Raw genomic sequence first — 20,149 nt, forward strand, 5'->3', positions numbered from 1 at the left:
AAAGTAAACTTTTAAAAAGGGAATTATGCTTTACATTTTAAGTAATATCAAAGGGTCCCCTTATCCCAGTAAAACTTGTCTACAGCAATGTGGCTGCTATAGAATTGTATTTTGGGAAAAAGACATGAATTCTCCTTGCTGTTTTTCGTTTTTGTTTTTCAAGACAGGGTCTTTTTTTTTTTTTTTTTTTTTTTTTTTTTTTTTTTTTTTTTTTTTTTGTGGCCTTGGCTGTCCTGGAACACACTTTGTAGGCTAGACTGGCCTCGAATTCAGAAATCCACCTGCCTCTGCCTCCCAAGTGCTGAGATTAAAGGTGTACACCAGCTGTCTTTGCTATTTTTAATGCAGACAAAATATTTTGGTTCCAGAACTTTGAGTCCTTGTAATGTGGCAGAGTGCCGTTAGTAGTGACTGTTCTAGAGTGAAAATGGTGGTTCTCACTGGTTGGCACTGAGCAAGATGAACATGATCATATACAGACAGTAGCCACTGGGCAGTGATGGTGAGCATGTGCTGATGGTGTCCATATCACTGTGTCACATAATGGTTTATCTCTTCTTTCAGACGGGGCGAATTGACAAATCCTATCCTACGGTATGTGGCCACACTGGGCCAGTGCTGGACATAGACTGGTGTCCACATAACGACCAGGTTATTGCCAGCGGTTCAGAGGATTGCACTGTTATGGTAAGTTCCAAAATCCATGGCACTGGGACTCACTTCTTGCTTCCAGTGCTGTATACACACATATACACACATGCACAGGGCTTAAAAAGTAGGCATCCTAGCCGAGTGACTACATTGGATTATACATTAAGGCTTATTGACAGTTAGCCTTTACAAGCTCTGTATCAACAAGTTGTACTGTTCTTTGTTCTTTTCTGTCTGAGGGGATAACGACCTGCCATTGACAATTGATATCTGTAGGAAAGATTTCGGTGCAAGTAAGATGATTTTCTAATCATTTTGTTAATGACATTTAACTGAACACCCCTACCAAAAAATAAATAAATAAAGAGTGAAAAAAGTACTCTCTTAAACTTTGTGCTCCAGGATAGCAAGATGCCAAAAGTTGTGCAGATAAAGTATAATAACAGCAATTATTGGGGACAATGGGAACATAGCAAGGGATGGTTTCCAAGTTGATGTTGGAAAGTATTTTTCACCGAGCCATCTCTCCGGCCCCATAAAGTTTATTTTGAAGAAGATCTTTCTTGCTAGTGGCCCATTCTGGTGTTGAAACTCCCTAGGCTTCGGTGATCCTCCTGCCTCAGCTTCCCAATCACGTCCACAAGACACCTTTCAGGATACAGCTCCCTGCTCCTCAGTGTGCACTATCTATCCCTCTAGTAGGATTATTAACTTGGATCACTTCTCAGTGTGTACTGGCTAGTTTTCTGTCAACTAAATACAAACTAGAGTCATTTAGGAAGAGAGACCCTCAATTGAGAAAATTCCCACTAGATTGGCCTGTGGGCAAGCCTTTGGGGCATTTTCTTAACTAATGATTGATGCGAGAGGGCCCAACTCACTGTGGGCAGTGACACCCTGGGTGGTGGTCCTGGGTGCGATAAGAAAGCAAGCTGAGCAAGCCAAGCAGAATAAGCCAGTAAACAGTACCCCCACCCCACCCCCATGGCCTCTGCATCAGCTCCTGCCTCCAGGTGCTTGCCCTGCCCCCCCCTCAGTGATGGATGGTGATGCGGAACTGTGACGCTGAATTCATTCCTTTCTTCCTTAGCTTGCTTTTGGTCATGGTATTTATCACAGCAATAAAAACACTAAGACAATACTTTCCCAAGATATGTCAGCAAGGTTAGATATGACTACCTCAATGATCTGTAGTCTACTTTAGGCAAAGCATGGAGAACCATACTCCTTCCATTTTCTTTTTGTTGTCTATTGCTTAGGATGCTTTATTAACTAAAATAATGTACACAAACAAATGAGTTCCTGAACTACATTGTTTAAACATTTCCCCACCTTTCTCGTGGGCTTTTGGCAGCTAAAAGCGTATTGAGCATGCTGCCAGTAAAGGAGTCAGTCCTTTTGTGTGTGCTTGCTAGACTGATGGCCAGTGGCTGTGTATATGTTAGCTACTGGAAGGGAATACAGGTTAGGCCTGCTGCCAGAGCCTATAGCTGAGAGTCCTGACTGCTGTGAGGAAGCCGGTTTTATCTGTTTCCTCATTGCCAACCTTGCCGAGCCTGTTATCCTTTAATACAACAGCGTCTATAAAACACCGGTATTGAAAGAGGTGGTGCCGAAGTGAATGGAGTGGGCCAGGTGATTTCTTACTCTGCCACCATACATGCCCTCCCCACACACCCGCCTTCAGATCACTCGTGTATCTTTCTTTAGGATGCTGCTCTCTCACACGTGCTTCCCTAAATGCCAGATCAGCATTGCATAGAATGCTAATGTTTGGGGCTGGAGAGATGGCTCAGTAGTTAAGGCACTGCCTGCTCTTCCAAAGGTCCTGAGTTCAATTCCCAGCAACCATGTGGTGGCTCACAACCATTTGTGATGAGATCTGGTGCCCTCTTCTGGCCTGCAGGCATACGCGCAGGCAGAACATTGTATACATATTGAATAAATAAATCTAATGTTTGGTCTGTACTTTTCAACTGTCTGTTTTTTGCTGACTGTGTCCTTCGGGAGCAGGTCAGGGGCTCCAGCCTGAGTTTCCTGCAAATGTGAAGTTAGATCCCAGAGTCAACACAGGTCCAGTCCCTTGTAGTTCTGTCCTCTTGGGTTTGCACAACTATTAGACCTTCATTCCTACAGATAGTGAGTCATTAAAGGAGCACAGAGTGGCTCTCATAGCTGCTTCTGATCTGTTTTTGAGTTTGAGCCAAATTTTGCCCAGTGCAGCTCACCTGCTTTCTGTTCAGTTACCTGGTATTCTGGATTGCATAGGAAAGGGAGTGTGGGCAACTACCTGATTCTTCAGTTTACTCTGTTTCCAAGGTGACAAGTTAACACTCTGTCATCCTCAGAAAATGAAGTTTTTTCTTCACTTCATTTGAACTAATGAACTTGAACGTATTTGATCAGTTTCAAAAACTGCCACGTCTCCATGCTCAGCCTGCCCTGTGTTCTCTGAGATCTAAAACGGCTGTGTTGTCTTTGATTGCTCCTCGCTGTGATTCATTCAAGGGTCTCAAGCTCACCTTGGGCATCTCTGCCAGACATTGACTGGCCATTTCTATTACACCCTGGTTTCTTCAAATGAAAAGTAATGTTTCTACATCATGGTCTGGGTGCTAGAGGTAATTGTGATTGTTGCTCGTTCTTAGTGATCTAGGGCAGCGATTCCCAACCTAACTAACGCTACTACCCTTTAATACAGTTCTTCATATTGTGATAACCCCCACCATAAAATTGTTTTTGTGGCTTCTTCATAACTAATTTGGCTACTGTTAAGAATTATAATGTAGTTGGGCGGTGGTGGTGCACACCTTTAATCCCAGCCCTCAGAAGGCAGACAAGTGGATCTCTGTGAGTTCAAGACCAGCCTGATCTACAGAGTGAGTTTTAGGACTGGCTCTATAGCTACTGAGAAACCCTGTCTCGAACCCCCAAAAGAATTATAATGTAAATAATGTGGTTTTTAAGATAAAAATAAAAAATTTAAGTGTATGAGTGTTTTATGTACATGTATGTATGTGCAGTGTGTGTAGGGTCTTTTGAAACTGGATTTATAGGTAGTTTGGGGCTACCTTGTGGAAACAGGATTTGAACACAGTCCTCTGAAAAAGGAGCCAGTGCTCTTATCTGAGGAGCCATCTCTCTAGCCCCAGACAATAGTTTATAAGGAGACCAGTAGCTCTTAAAGCCATGCTGTTGCTTTTTCCATTCATTTACTAAAGATGTTCAGGCCTGATGTGAAATCAGATTGACACCTGTTACCTCAGCACTCTGGAGGCCGAGACAGGAAGTTCATAAGTTTGAGAGCATCCTGGGCTGTCCCGTCAATGAAAACAAGTAGTCATCCCTCAGGATTGGTTCAGGAGTTACCATTGGCCCAGAATCTAGAATGCACAGATGTTCAGTCATCTGTATTAAATATCTGGTGTTACATACATCCCTTGTACACAGATCTTCTGTGCAGAAGAAATCTTTATCTCTCCCAGTCTCTCTCTCATACACACACACACACACACACACACACACACACACGACCCACAGGTGAAGATCTAGCTGGGTATTATTTGATTTTCTTTTGATAAATGGTGTTGCTGTGGAAATCAGATATTAACTTTCTTTTCCTTATCAGTCATTCCTTTTGCTTAGTTATAAGTTTTTTGTTGTTTTATTTGGTTTTGGTTTTGATTTTTCAAGACAGGGTTTCTCAGGAGCTATGGAGCCAGTCCTGGAACTCGCTCTCTGTAGACCAGGCTTGCCTCAAACTCACAGAGATCCACCTGTCTCTGTCTCCCGAGTGCTGAGATTAAAGGTGTGTACTCCCACTGCCCGGCTAGTTAAAAGGTTTTTTTTTCTTCGTTGTTGGTAATTCAGAATCAGTGCTCCTAAATATATGGTGTGATATATTAGTATATAGTCCAAGTCTCTAAATTTTTTTTAGATTTATTTTATTTGTATGAAGGTTTGGCCTGCATGTACATATGTTTACTACTTGTATTCCTGGTTCCCAAAGGGCGAAAAGGGCGTTGGATCCCCTGGAACTGGAGCTACAGACTTTTTGTTTGTTTGTTTTTAGGGGGTTTTTTTTTTTGGTCAGGGGGCGGTGAGTTGTTGTTAGTGTTGGTGTTTGTTTGTTTTTATCCCCCTGGTTTTTCCGAGACAGGGTTTCTTTGTATAACAATCCTAGCTGTCCTGGACCCTACTCTGTAGACCAGTCCAGAGTGGCCTCAAACTCATGAAGATCTGCCTGCCTCTGCCTCTCAAATGCTGGGATTAAAGGTGTGTGCCACCATCACCTACAGATATTTATGTTATGATCTGCCACATAGGTGCTGGGAACAGAACCCAGTCTGCAAGAGCAGCCAGTGTTTTAACTGCTGAGCCATCTCTTCAGCCCCATAGTTTCAAGTCATCTCCCCAACCCCAGAAAATTACCCCAAATTATCAGGTGTGAGTGTGTGTGTGAGAGTGAGAGAGAGAGAGAGAGAGAGAGAGAGAGAGAGAGAGAGAGAGAGAGAGAGATAGGGTCTTGCCTCAAGCCAGCAATGTTCTTGCCTCTGTGTGCAAAGTGCCGAAACTGTAGGTGTGCCCACCACGCACCATTTGGAGGCTCCTATGACCTGTTGCTGTCTTCAGTATTTGTCAGTTTGTCCAGACTTTTTTGCTGTATTTTAAGACACTCATTGTGTAGCCTTCTGGCCTGGAATTTCTGTATAGACCAAGATGGTCTGGAATTCACAGATCCATTTCCTTCTGTTTCCTGGGTAGGATTTGTATACTTGGGTTTTGCTCTAGGCCTTTTCTTCCTTCTTTAGACTGTAGGTCTTACTGATGCTTCTTCCATGCTATTTACCTTGGAGAACTTTTCCTTTTGTGTATAGTACTCATTTGATTTGGCTTAGTGCCAAGTCCTACAGTCTTTGCCTTTTTCAGCTTGGCAGTTGAGCTACAGACTTTGAATGAGGAACATGACCCTTCAGTGCTGGTGACCAGTTGACCTGAGGGTAGGCAATGGTAGTCCAAGTCTTCGGGTAGACCAGATGTCCATCTGGTCTTCCCCTTGATACTGCACTTAGAAAGCACCCATCTTATGGCACAGTTAACAGGAAGGCAGCGCATGTGCTGTCAGCACCGAGCCCTGTTACTCAGCATGAGCCACTAAGGTAGACAGGTGGTTTCCTGTGGAGACATCCAGGACCAGCTTCAGCACTTGGGAAGAGCTGGTGATGGGCAGGAGGCGGTTTCCAGCTCATTACAAAGAGAGGCTTCTTGGGATGCTATAGCCACACAGCAGGTGGTGGGGAAGGTGCTGTCCAGTGCAGTGCTCTTAGACTTTCCTCAGACGGCCTCCTACCTCTTTACAATTGCTGGAGCTAGGCTACCATCTTCCCCTGGGCCTCTTGGGTGGCTGCTTTTTACTTGGAGTACATTATTGGTTTGTTTGTGTTTATGCTCATGAGTTTATGTGCGCCATGTGCCTGCGAGAACCACAGATACCAGAGATAGCATTGGATCCTTTGGGACTGGAGTTAAAAAAGGTTGTGAGCCACTTTGTGGGTGCTAAGAATTGAACCTAGGAAGCCGGGCGGTGGTGGTGCACGCCTTTAATCCGAGCACTCGGGAGGCAGAGGTAGGTGGATCTCTGGGAGTTCGAGGCCAGCCTGGTCTACAAGAGCTAGTTCCAGGACAGGCACCAAAGCTACAGAGAAACCCTGTCTCGAAAAACCAAAAAAAAAAAAAAAAAAAAAAAAAGAATTGAACCTAGGTTTTCTACAAGAATAGCCAATGCTCTTAATTTTTGAGCCATCTCTCCAGTATGCTCCCTCCTTTATTTTTAAAGTGATATTTTTTAATTTCTAATTTTTTTATTTATCTTTTAAAATTTCAGTTTTGATTTATCTTTTTTCTTAATGTCTTTTTAATTTTATTTTGAAATAGCATGCCAGTTTTTTATTAACTTTTAAAGCATGTCTTTTTAGCATGCTCTTAAAATTATCTTTTTCTTAGGTTTATATATTTTACGTGTGTGGATATTTTATCGTGTGTCGTCTGTGCATCAAGTATGTGCCTGGTGCCCATGGAGGTCAGAAGAGGGCATCAGATCCCCTAGAACTGGAGTTAGATAAGTTTGTGAGCTACCATGTGGGTACTGGAAATAGAACCGGGGTCCTCCAACAACAAGAGCTCTTAACTACTGAGCCATCTCTCTCTCTCATGCCACTCTCATCACGGGAGTGGGAGTGCACGTGTGTGCGTGGAAGAGTGCTCACACTGAAGTTTTGTGTGAGTTTAGTTTGAAGTTTCCAGAAGGTGGCCTGCCTTTTGTTTGGCCTCTCTCATTCCTTTGCTATTCCCACCCCACCCCCCTGTTTCCTGCCTGCTCCAGTGGGGTCAACCATTCCCTCTGGGTTCTTTCTCTTCCATTGGCCTTTCTTGTCAAGGAAAAGAAGTCCTTGCTGGTGGGGTTTGAGAGCACTAGGTGCAGGGTGTATTTGCCTCTCCAGGCCTTGGGTGGGGGTAGGGGTCTCCCATGATCAGCTGCTGCTAAGACAGGCAAACCTCTCTTGGTTGCCAGAGTGTGTTCATAGCCTGCTGTGTCAGGTCAGGGAAGAAGTGTGCTCTGTCACTGGGATTTTGAGTCCTCATTTGTCCCTGAGTGCTTTAGTCTGTTACTTGCTCTGTGTTTTTGAGGTTTGGGGACATCCCAATACTAGCTGTTATTCAGACCACTCTCTTCCCAGAATCCTCTGATGCTGCCCCATCTTGGCAGAGCAAACACTTTTTTAATTAAATAGTGTTCTAGGCTAAATCTCCCTAATTTTCCTAAACTCTTAAATACGGGCCTGGCACTTAGATCATGCTTGAATCACTCAGTGACTCTAAGTTGTGTGTTCTGACAGACTTGTTGAAGTTCAGAGCTGAGCAGCTGAAGTGACCTTTACAGGCACGTCTGCTCATCCCCGTCTGTCGTGACACTTCCCTCCGCCTCTGTGCTAGGGGCAGTAGCTGGAGACTTTCAGACAAACACACACCTTTTTTATTTTAAACAGAAGAGCCCTGCATGGGTTATTGGCAGCGGCAGTGGCCCCAGAGCCTCAGGTAATAGCATTGTGCCCAGCCAAGAAGTTCCCAGATTCTCAGCTTCCACCTCACATAACCAATGGGGCACTGTGTGAGAGGGTCAGGCGGAACTGGAAGTGTGTGAGGCCTGCTGTGGTGACTTTGGGTATGTGCTGTGGATCCATGGCCACAAGAACATCTTCAGCTGATGTTCTGTAGGGGGACAGCAGAGCTGGTTCCTCCATGCCTGTGAGAGAGGATAAGCCTAAATTTCAAAACTGCTTTTGAATTATTTACACCCATTATTGAGTTGTGATCATGGGTTTGTTCATTTTGTCAGCTGCCTCGCCTGAAGCAGCATCTCTCCAGTGTTAGGACAGGAAAGGTCAATCTCCATTATCTATTTATAGCTTTGAATTTAGGATTCTCCTGCTTCCATCTCCCAAATGCTAGATTATAGGTGTGGCCACTATGCCTAGCTTTTCCATCTTTTATTTATTTGTTTATGTTTTACTTGTGGTGTGGGGTGGCATGTGGCAGTCAGAGGATATCTTTTTGGAACTGGTTCTCTTTCTACCTTGTTGAGGCTGAGTCCCCTGTGCCGTGTGCTGTGTAGTCGGGGTTAGGTGACCCCCAGGCAGCCCTCCTGTCCATCTCCTTCTCCTGGTAGGAGTACTGATGCTGCAGCTGTGCACCACCATGTCCATCTTTTTCACGTGGCTTTCAGGAATTGAGCCCTGCCATCAGCCTGTACAGAAATCACTTTCACCCACTGAGCCGTCTCGCCAGCCCCACTTCCCATCTTTTAAGGCTGTGTGTGAGTGTGTGTGTGTGTGTGTGTGTGTGTGTGTGTTGGTTTTTCGAGACAGGGTTTCTCAGTATAGCCCTAGCTGTCCTTGAACTCATAAAGATCACCTGCCTCTGCCTTCCAAGTGCTGGATTTAAAGGCACCCAGCAAAATTGTGCCTTGGTGTTTTGTCTGCATGTGTATGGGTGTCAGATCCCCTACAACTGGAACTACAGACAGTTGTGAGCTACCATGTAGGTGTTGGGAATTGAACCTAAGCCCTCTGGAAGAGCAGCCAGTGCTTTTAATTGCTGAGCCTTCTCTCCAGACCCTAAAGGCAACTTAAAAGTGGAGTCCAGTGGACAGCTTGCATTTTAGGTCCTGCTGTATGGAACAGTGTTTGACACTAACAAATAGCAGGTGAATTCTCCTTCCAGAAACTGCCTTTGCCCTTTGCCGGTCCAGGGTTTTGTATTGTGCTTTCTGTTCCTTGGCGATAACTTCATACAGAGAGTTTTTGAGATTGTGGTTTCTAAATATTTTACTTGGAGGAATTTTAGCCCCAGTAAATGGCAGTGACTGAAATAATTCCAAGAACAGTCAAGTTGGTCCATGCCTGCTGTTGGCTACCCATGTCTGTAGAGCGGTGCTCAGATAGAAGTGTAAAAGCTGCAGTTCCAGTAGGGAGGGGATATGCATAGCGGTGTCCCCCAGAGTCTGGGAGATGAAAAGGTAACCCTTAGCTGTCCCCAGCTATCACGTCCTAAACAGGGGTAGATTACTTATTTTTGGCGAATACTTTTACCCCTCTTCCCAGATCAGTCTTTAGCCTATAGAAATGAACAGAAGTAGGCACTGCACCACATTTGTTTGTGCTTTTATCACAGATTTTTCCAGCAAACTTTATTTCTTGGAGTAGAAGTGGAAGCCGTGATGTGGCATGTCCTGTGGTGTGTCTGGTGCACAGATTGCCTCTGGGTTGTTGATCCTTTGCCTTTGGTGGCTCCAGACTTAATTCTAGGCTTAGCTTGCTCTCCAGAAAATGCTGAGGCTCTACACTCTGCCTCACACAGGACCCTCCAAGCTGCTACAGCAAATCCCTCACCTGGTGTCTTGAGAGACTGTCTCAACTTCATGTTCCCTTGAAATCAGTGTCTTTGGCTTTTTAAAAACACGGCCTTTGGCAAGGAAAGCACTCCATGGTGTAGCTCTAGTGCCTCACCAGCAGCAGGCTCCCAGAGAGCGATCAAGATAGGAGAGTGGGGTCTGCAAACAGTCTGTGTGCTTTAAATTTGTGCCATGTTTGGAAATAAAACTGTTAAACCAGTTGCATTTATACTTCAGAGGTGCCCGGCTCCGTTGAACTGCCTCCCTGTCCTCTTGCTTTCAAATGCACAAAGGACACAGTTGTCATAAACACATGGTTGAGTGGTGTTTTCAGAACCTTGGTGGTTTTCAATGATTGAAGCCCGCTTTCATCTGGAAGCCCTTTGGAGCTCATTGTCTTGCTTTCCTTTCTTTTGGAACAGAACATTGCTGTGGTAATGTGTTGTCCAGTAGAACATGTGTTGTCCAGTAGAACATTTTAGAGACTCGAAAGCTTCTGGTTTTTTTTTTCCTTTTAGTAGGCTAGGTAGTGACTTGTCCCTGCTCCCTGCTGTGCTGAGAGGCCCTCTGTGGAGGATATTTCTGCTGTTTGTCTCCCTGCTCACTCAGTGTTGGTAAGAAAGCAGGTTGGTGCTGGGGTGCCACAGAACAGAGCAAAGCTCACCAGCCTGCACAGACAACATCAGCATGAACTGTCTCGGGCACAAACACAGGCTTGCACACGTTGGACACATTGGGTGTAAGTAGGTACTAATGTATTTCAGTATAAGACAAAATTCCTTTCAGAAATCATGGTGTTCAAACCTAAAAATGTATGTGGTCACAGGAGGGAAGAGGTGTGGTCTGGAATGAATGCAGCAAGCTCATTGACTCCCCAAGCCTCGATGTGCGTGTGTGTCTGTGCATGTGTGTCTGTGTACACGTGTGTACGTGATCACTGCAGTAGCACAGGGGAGGCAGGGACAGCACCCGTCATATGACTAGGAAACTCAGGCTCACGTGAGCACGGTTTTGTCAGCGGTGTCATGCAGCTGAGGGGGGCAGTGCCCAGGACCCAGGCTTTTAAGCTCCAGAGCCATTGTCCCTCCCCATTAGCAGTTTCCTATTAGGGTAATGCTGTGCAGAGCCTTAGCTCGGTTGACCTTTCCAGAACCCTCTGTGAGCACAGCCCATGCTCCCTCAGGATAAACAAGGAGTTTGGCTCCCAGCGGTAAAGAGTTTAGTGCTAACATGGCTAATTAGCATCGTAGCCCCAAAGGCCCAGGCTAGAGTGCCAACTTGTGCATAAGACTCAGGCATAGAATGGCACTTATGCTCTTTGTCCCCAGGAAGCAAGACCTTCAGTCCACATTGACAGGCCATTACCAGAAGTAGCAGGCACCCTCTGGGCAGAGAGCCAGATAATGACAGCCATGAGCAGGGTCTGCAGCGCCAGCCAGAGGGTGTGCTGAGTGTGGGAAGACACACAGCCCTTTCCCACAGTTCCCGGCGGGGAGAGCACTGTTTATTCTCATCCACGCACTGGTTCTGGTGTCTTTTCATTTTGTTTCCCAGACTTTCCCAGACACTTCTTCAGCTGTCAGAGCCTGTGGCATTATCATCTTGACTGGTTCCTTTCTCTGCTGGCCCCTCAGCCAGCCTCTCTGAAGCATTGTTTAAATGCTTTTTAGAAAATTGCTTTGTGCATTTGTGGTGTTTCTTTTGGAAACTGGCTACTTGATTTTCTTTATTCCTCCCTTTCACCTACTTTTTTTCATTCTTAGAGGTTGTCTCTTCAGGGACTCCTCGATGGGCCAGCTTGTGTAGTATGGTACTGGGGACTCTGTGTTTTCCAGCAGCGCCTACTTACGGCAGCACAGCTCTGGTCACACTAGACTCTGAATAACATGAGGGACAAACCTAACTGATGCTACAGTGTTTCTGCTTATGCGGGGCATCATCTAAAATGCATTGGTTCATGTCACCATATCCACCCTCCACCATCATCACCCCAGGTCACAACTGCTGTGGGCAGTCTACATTTGTAGCACATTTATGTGATTTGAACTCATCCAGCTCCAGCACCTTCCATGTTCTACCACTTACATTTGCTGTTCCTGGTTGTCAGTCTATTGAAAAGCTCAGTTTCTTGTTCAGCCATGGAGTTCTAGGGTGGACTAGTACCAGACCTGCTTTGTGGTGTAAATACTGTGTGTGTGTGTGTGTGTGTGTGTGTGTGTGTGTGTGTGTGTGTGTGTTGGACCTAGGGAGTAAAAGAAGCTTGGGTGCCTAGTCTAGGGCATCTGCCTACCTGGTGGAGAGTCATCAAGTCTGCTCGCCGTACAGTGCAGACACAAGCTGTCCAGGTTTAAGACTCCCATCCTATAATCAACGCTGCTTTCCGTGTTGACGTTTCCTCTCCATTCAAGCAGAAGATGGGTGAAGGATGCTAGAGAAAGCGAAGCCGGTGCTGGCCTCTGCGGCTCCTGTATTCCAAGGGGGAAATGCTCTCTCAGTCATGCTCAGGGTTTACAAAGCTCACTGCTGTGGATCGTAGGAACCCCAATAGGCTGGTACGAGGGCGCCATCTGGAGCTAGTATGTGGCACTGCCACACGAGTACCTTTTGAGGCACCAGTTTTCATGATTGTCTCTGCCAACTTCATGCTTTCCTCAAAGTAATAATTATTGTTTCCTGTGTGTTCTGTTGACAGTTCCAATTCTGATTATACTCAGATGTCCAGGTTCAACCCAGAGCTGTTTGGCTAATTGTAAACCTTTTAGTTTTATTGAGGTAAAGAAACTGTGTATCAGGATGAAAGCACACTGTCCTATTGGAAAGGAAACAGTTGCCCCACACCGCAGGGGAGCAGACCTGTCGGAGGGGTGAGGCAGTATGCTGGCCTGGAGAGAGGGCTGCCCCTGAGGCTGCTAGCTGTTCTCAAAGAGCACCTGGGTTTTAAGGAATTATTGTTTTAAACTTCTTTTGTGAAGTAGATGCCATGTACTACTTAGTACTCTTAGTGCTCTTCTAGGCCGTGGTGCCACTCCGCTTCCTTGTAACAGGTTTGAAAGAGAGAGTATCCTGTGCTTGGCTTTTAAAACCTCCCTCTTCACCTGCTGTGTCTGTGGCTCAGGCTTGTGATCTCGGCATTCTCAGACTGCGGTGGGGAGGGTGGTTTTGAATTTGATGCCAGACTGGGCTGCAGCATAGCAAGACTCTAAAATAAGACCAAAGAAGCCCATTTCTCTTCCTGTGACCCAGAGAAACCCTGTCCGTCTCACATGGGGAAGAAAAAAAGTACAATTCAATGATTTTTATTTTTTTGGTTTTGATTTGTTTTGTTTTTGTTCTTTTTTGTTGTTTTGTTTTTGTTTTGTTTTGATTTTGGAGACAGGGTTTTTCTTTATAGTCCTGGCTGTCTTGGAACTCGCTCTATAGACCAGGCTGGCCTCGAACTGACAGAGATCCACTTTCCTCCGGGATTAAAGACATGTGCCACTTTGCCTGGCTTAAAGATTTCTAATATGTTCATGGGTACATACAACCACCAACAGAGATTTTAGAAATTTTCACTATCTCAAAAAGGAAAGTGAGACTGGGTGTGGTGTAGTTCAGAGCCACACAGTGGGAGAGATGGAACACTGGAACACTGAAAGGACAAAATGACTGACCCAAAGAGCACCGAGGATGCCCTCTATGGGACGAATGCTCATGAGCACAGGCTCTGTGCTTTACATTGGGATGTTGGCAATATTTCTATGACATTATAGAAAGGAAATCTTACTGAAGAGAAAAAGAAAACAGGATTCAGTCAAAATGAACAGCCTATGCTTCCAAGGACCCTGTTGGTCTGGCAGGCCCCAAGTAAAGAAACACAAAGTTATCAAGTACTTAGTATATTTACATTTTTAAAAAATTTTCTAATTTTACGTAGATAAGTGCTCAGTCTATCTGCATATAAGCCTCCACATCCGAAGAGGGCATCGGATCCCACCATAGATGACTGTGAGCCACCATGTGAGTGCTAGGAACTAAACCTCAGGAAGAGTGGCTGGTGCTCTTAACCACTGAGCCATCTCTCCAGCCCTATATATTTACATTTTTAAGACAGTCACTTCATTGTACCTTTCACCCAGGTGCCACTGGGTGGCCACAGTGATCTGGAAATGAAATGTGACAGGGCTTTCAAACTAACACTCTCCTTCCTTTTCCAACAGGTTTGGCAGATCCCAGAAAATGGACTGACCCTTTCCCTGACTGAACCTGTGGTGATTTTAGAAGGTCATTCAAAGCGAGTTGGCATCGTTGCCTGGCATCCGACGGCCCGCAATGTGCTTCTTAGTGCAGGTAGGAGCCCCACAGGCTGCCTGGCCTCATGTGGGGGAGTGACAGGTGTGACTGCACTGAAGCGGAGCAAGGACCATGGCAGACTCTTTAAGTGTGGACAGGCTCGCACGCTGGTGTGGTACTCTTTAAGCGTGGACAGGCTCGCACGCTGGTGTGGTACTCTTTAAGCGTGGACAGGCTCGCACGCTGGTGTGGTACTCTTTAAGCGTGGACAGGCTCGCACGCTGGTGTGGTACTCTTTAAGCGTGGACAGGGTCGCACGCTGGTGTGGTACTCTTTAAGCATGGACAGGGTCGCACGCTGGTGTGGCGCTCTGTGCTCTCTGCACACACTCCGCTGTCCTCTGCCAGCAAAGCCCCATTTATCTACTCAGCCCTGGCTCTGGGCACCGATGCTGCCTCTGGATTTTCAGTTAGGCTGCACCACAGTGAACCTTGGCACCTATCTCAGTGTGGAGTATGGAAGTGTCTGTCTTCCAGCTCCCACTGGCTCTTGCCTCATTTCCAGATTCATCTTACAGAAATGTTTGCTTATACTCAAATTTTAGATTTTTCTTTCCCTTCCCTCCCTCCCTTCTTTTTTTCTAAAAGCAATACATCAACTGGATGTGGTAGTTCAGTAAGTTCAAGACTAGCCTGTTGAGGAGATGTCTCATTCAATAAAGTGCTTCAGATCCCTTAAGTCTGGTCCCCAGAGCCCTTGTTAGGGAAACCAGGTGTGATGCAAGTGTTTTCAGTCCCAGTGCGGAGAGAAAGAAATGCAGGTCCCTGGGATCAAATGGCAGGCCAGACTAGCTGATGGCAAGATGCTACAGTGCACACACACAGGAATACAGATGGTTGTAGTTAAGCTTTTGGGGTGATGGAAGTAAGCTCTTTCTTGGTTATAGGTGTTTGTCAGAGCTTACCTTAAGTGTAATGGGTATGTGTGAATTATACCTTATCAATACTGATTTATTTTAAAAACATGTCTTTTTTTCGAGTTGGGCACATCAATTTTTAATCAAGAATAGGAGATGTTTATTTATGGTGAGTGAAGTTAAAAATTTAATTCCAGGTACCTGCCAAAGGTCTCTTCACAGAAGACACTGTAGGGCATCAACTTTCATAGCCATGGTTGACCATACCTGAGTCCTTCTGATGATCTAGGGACCAAAGCCTGAGCGGGGGCGGAAGGGGAGGAGGCGCCTGCGTGGTGGAAAGGATCTGCTGTCCTCCCTGGTCACTTGGGACCATACAGGCTCACCCTGTTTTCCTGTTTGCCTTGTGCAAGCAGAGGAGACTGGTTGGTTGACTGCTGGGCCTATACCTCCGGACTGTCCGACCACTCTATGCCTGGCCCTCCGTCGAGAGCAGGCTGCCTGGAGGAGCCAGTACAGGAAGGCTCAGCTCTCCACCCCAGAAGTCAGCTACTGCATTTTATATTGTTGTACATGTTTTTCAACACGAGTTTCCTGCTTCTAGCTCTTGGTTCTCAGTGTTCTTAGAACAGTGGTTGTCAACTTCCCTAACACTTTGACTCTTTAATATAGTTCCACATGTTGTGGTGATGCCAGTTGCTGCTTCACAATGTAATTTTGCTATTGTTATGAATCCTAATGTAAATAACGTAAGTATTTTTGAAGATAGGTTTGCCAAAGGGATCAAGATCCACAGGTTGAAAACCACTGGCTTAGAAGATACTTTTGAAGCAGGGATGGGGCTGAGTGCCTAAGGGATCATGGGCCTCTCTGGGAAACAGCTTCTGAATCCATGTCTGCGTGATTTTACTTTAGCCTTCTCATCATGGACAGATCACTCTGGCCCCAACTTCCCTTTTTAAGATAAGATCTCTGAGAACAGCAAGCCAGTCCTGTTTCCCTTCTGTTGCTGTAGCTTACCCTGATTTCATATACAGGAAGAACCCTGGCTCACAGTGTCAGACTTGAGTCATGTGCTACCCCAGGTTCCTCAGGAGCAGATGATGTCCATTCTGATGTTATCTTTCTGGAAAAGGGTACTTTCTTGAAACTGCCTAGTTCCGTTAGTCCAGCTGACTCTAAAAAACAGGACTCTGGCTTTGGTGTGGCTCTTGTTTGGGTTGGCTGATGGCTTCACCATGTTGCTTTACAGAAATCTTATCACTCCGACCTCCCAGTAGGTAGGGCCTCTTGTCATCAGCATCTTCCTTCCCATACCTTTGTGTCCCTGTGGGCTTGCAGCTTTGTCTCATATATTATGTGGGCATTTCTCATCTTGTGGTTGATCTGCTTGGTGCAGGCTGTGACAACGCCATTATCATCTGGAATGTGGGGACAGGGGAAGCCCTCATCAATTTGGACGACATGCATTCAGACATGATTTACAATGTGAGCTGGAACCGCAATGGCAGCCTCATCTGCACAGCGTCCAAAGACAAGAAAGTGAGAGTCATTGATCCCAGGAAACAGGAGATCGTGGCGGTGAGTGTTCTTAGCACAGCCTTGGTAGCCAATCAGTGACCTAGACTCTACTTGGAGGACCTGCACGCTTAAGCCATGATGTCCTTGTGTGCAGGGAGGTGACTGCCTCAGTCTCTCTTCTCTCCAGTCATTTTCAGCCTTGGCTCAGCTCTGTCCCTTCATGGTGGCTTTAGATTGAGTCTCACTGTATAGTCCTGACTAGCCTGGAACTCACAGATATGTTAGGCTCTGCCTTCCGAGTATTGGTACAGCAGGGGCACTTAACAGCTCATGATACCCCTAGAAGTTTTCAGGTCTTGATGAGCCCAAACGAACTGTGACCTGTCTGGGAATCTCACTGGTGCTCCCTAGTTGATGTCCATCCCAATCCCAGAACAGTATCCAGGTGCCCTGCACCCCCGCAGCAGGTCCTGCTGTCATCTTAGTGCCCAGGATCTGCCACCCAGTAGGGCTTCAACGAAGTCGCATATCCTGCCTGAAGAGGTATATGTCAGGCCTGCAGCTGCAGGTGGGAAGTCCAAGAACAGCTCACCTTAGCTGTGCTCTGAGGCCAGCTGAGATGTAGTGACTTATCAGCCCTGTCTAGTGCTGGACAGCAGTCGTGGTGAGTGCTTATCCACCACCACAGGGTCTTTCCATGCCCTATGCTTGTCCACCCAGCATCTTCAAGGGTGGTTGCTGAGCTGCTCTCATTAACCAGACAGGGCTAGGAGCAGCCTTCCTTATGTTCTTTGATGTTGGAGAAACTAGTGGCTGCCCCAGCCTGTAGATTACCCTCTTGAGAAACGTGTATGGCAGAGCCCTTGGATGTGTGCTTGATGGCTGTAGTGTGTGGGCTGGGACAGCAACAGAATGTGTGGGAATGGAGCTCCTCCCTCAGTCTGTCCTAGGGCTCTGCTTGCTGACTTTGACCAGATTACTAGGTGTCACTTCTCAGGACGGGGAGGCAGTAGTTAACCGTGACCTTAGGTCTTGCCCAGGGAACTTGGAATGGCCCACTGCATGTGTGAAGTGAGGCTGGCTCCCAATATGGGCTTCACACTCAACCTACCCATCCTGTCTAAATGTCTAAAATCTACATCTGCTCCCTTCCTTCCTAGGAGAAGGAAAAAGCACACGAAGGAGCCAGGCCCATGCGTGCCATCTTCCTGGCCGACGGCAACGTCTTCACTACTGGCTTTAGCCGCATGAGTGAGCGGCAGTTGGCACTCTGGAACCCGGTAGGCCCCTTCCCAGTTTTCCCTTGTTCTGAGCAGGGCTTTGGGCTGACAGGGTCTTAGGTTCTCAGTGTGGGGATTTTTTTGTGGGGGTGCAGATTGTTTTTGTTTGTTTTGTTTTTTGTTTTGTTTTTATTGAGACAGGGTTTCACTGTGTGTGACCCTGACTGATCTGGAACTAGTTCTGTAGACCAGGCTGGTCTTGAACTCAGTGTGATTTTTAAGATCCTGCTGCTTTGATTTAGCTCATGCTCAATGGAGCACAGGTAAATGCACTTTAGAAATGCACTCATGAAGCTCCCAAGGAGTCCACCAACTGCTAGATCTGGGAAATGAGTTCTGTGTTACTGACTTGAAGACTGCACACAGTCCACTTAGGGAAGTGTTTAGAACTGCCCTAAGTGTGTACACACCCTGAGCCGTGTAGAGTGGCTGTGACTGTGTGAGGGGAGTGTCCACATGGCAGTGCTCCTGCCACCTGCTGGGCTGGGCTGTTTCTGTTTAACTTTTTTCAGTATGTGTATTCTATACAGCAAGTGCTGGCTGGAGAGATGGCTCGGGGGCAAGAGCATTTGCAGATTGCTGACGTCCTCTTCTGGCTTCAGCAGGCAACTGCACTCATGCGTAGCCATTGGAGGCAGGGGTTGCCACGTGGCTCTGGGCGACCTGGAACTTGCTGTGTAGGCCAGGTTGGCCTTTTAAAACAAAAAAAAAATTTTTTTTTTTTGTTTGTTTTTCAAGACAGAGTTTCTCCTGGTTGTCCTGGAACTCACTCTGTAGACCAGGTTGGCCTTGAACTCACAAAGATCCACCTGCCTCTGCCTCCCAAGTGCTGGGATTAAAGGCGTGCACCCCTTCCATGCAGCCAGAAATCTTTATTAAAAAGGAAAACAGCTGCAAAGCAGAAAGGCTTTTTTGTCTGTGTTGTGGAGCCATGCTGATGTTTGCCTTGATTGTACATGGTGCCTGTGTACAATCATACATACAGTCAACATAGTTGTCAGTGAGTCTGGTCCCTGGTGTTTGCATGTATAAGGATATGCCCATGTTGTTCAGAATCTAGATTCTGCTGGGAAAATGTATTATATTAAAGAATGTATAATAAGGTTATGAGAATTTGTCTTTTAAACATGTGCCTACATGTGTGTATTAAATATGTCCCTATTAAACATGTGTCTATACATGTCTTTTTGTTGTTTATGGACTCATTTTCAGAAAAACATGCAGGAACCGATCGCTCTTCATGAGATGGACACTAGCAATGGGGTGCTGCTGCCTTTCTACGACCCAGACACCAGTATCATTTACTTGTGTGGAAAGGTAAACAGGATCCTATGTCTGATATGACATCAACCCTAGAAGAGACAGGGTTAAATGTTTTTAAACTGGTGTGTGTGTGTGTGTGTGTGTGTGTGTGTGTGTGTGTGTGTGTCTAGTTGGGAGCTACTTGTTCATTCCTGGCTGCTGACACCAAATAATCACACACAAACTATACTGTTTGGCCAGTAGCTTAAGCATATTGCTACCTAGTGCTTATATCTTGATTTAACCCATTTCTATTAATCTGTGTATCACCACGTGGCTGTGGCTTACTGGCAAAGTTCCAGCGCATCTGTCCCTGGCAGCAGCTACATGGCTTCTTCCTGACTCTGCCTACTCTCTCTATATGTATCTTTTCCAGCCTGGCTATCTTTTGTTAAGCCATTGGCCCAAAGCAGCTTCTTTATTCATTAACCAATGGTATACAGAGAGGAATCCCACATCACCTCCCCTTTTCTGTCTAAATAAAAAAGAAGGTTTTAACTTTAACATAGTAAAAGTATATATAACAAAACAGGCATCAAGCAAGGATTACAGTCACAATATTTATATCTACTTTATCTTTTATCATAACTAAGAAAAACTATAATTATAACTATCTATTCTTCAACTCCATCAAAGACTCCAAAAAGATGTAATATTACCTAAGTAAACAGGAAGTGCATTGTAAGCAAGTTCCAAGACTCTAGAATTGACAGAGACATCTCGTTACCTGGACAGTTACCCAGCGTTCTTCTGTATCGTTGGGGCATTCATCTTCAGCCCACAGGCCCATAGTATCTAGCAGACTTTTCCATGAAGTAGGAAATTTCAAAGACAATTCCACCTATATTGACAGTTTGTTAGTCACTTTCTTCTGTGTCCTACAGAATGTCTGGCAGACTCTTTCATGAAGCAGGAACCCTGAAGGACCTTTAGACAAGTTCCCAGCAGTCATTTTTCTGTGAGTCCTGCATGTCCAGTTCATACAGCATAACATCAAGCAGTCCTGGCCAGAGCAGTTTCTTGCCCAAATGGCTAATAAACTCCATAAGGAGCCTCTTCGATGCCCATTTTCCTCTTGAAGTAATTGCTGCTGCCAGGAGCAGATGTGTCTTATTGTCATGATAAGTCCTAAATTCTTAAAACATTTTAAATGCCATATTCTGAAGGTCTCTGAAAGATTTGAAGAATACCTATCTAATACATCTAGAATAACTAACATGACTACAAGCTTGACTATTATAGATGATTATCTATTAC

General features: G+C 45.7%; 1 protein-coding gene across 2 annotated transcripts in view; it reads left to right on the forward strand.

Annotated features, from left to right (window-relative positions):
- Coro1c (coronin 1C) overlaps positions 1-20,149 on the forward strand; it is a 75,620-nt gene that overhangs the window by 48,743 nt on the left and 6,728 nt on the right. For both annotated transcript variants that reach the window (XM_057764258.1, XM_057764257.1), the window contains exons 3-7: positions 565-687; positions 13,801-13,930; positions 16,189-16,370; positions 17,471-17,590; positions 18,803-18,907. In XM_057764258.1, coding sequence (XP_057620241.1) covers positions 565-687; positions 13,801-13,930; positions 16,189-16,370; positions 17,471-17,590; positions 18,803-18,907 — 660 coding nt within the window. The remainder of the gene's footprint in view (positions 1-564; positions 688-13,800; positions 13,931-16,188; positions 16,371-17,470; positions 17,591-18,802; positions 18,908-20,149) is intronic.

This window comes from Chionomys nivalis, chromosome 3 (genome assembly GCF_950005125.1).
Source record: "Chionomys nivalis chromosome 3, mChiNiv1.1, whole genome shotgun sequence".
In the NCBI taxonomy this organism is placed as follows: domain Eukaryota; kingdom Metazoa; phylum Chordata; class Mammalia; order Rodentia; family Cricetidae; genus Chionomys; species Chionomys nivalis.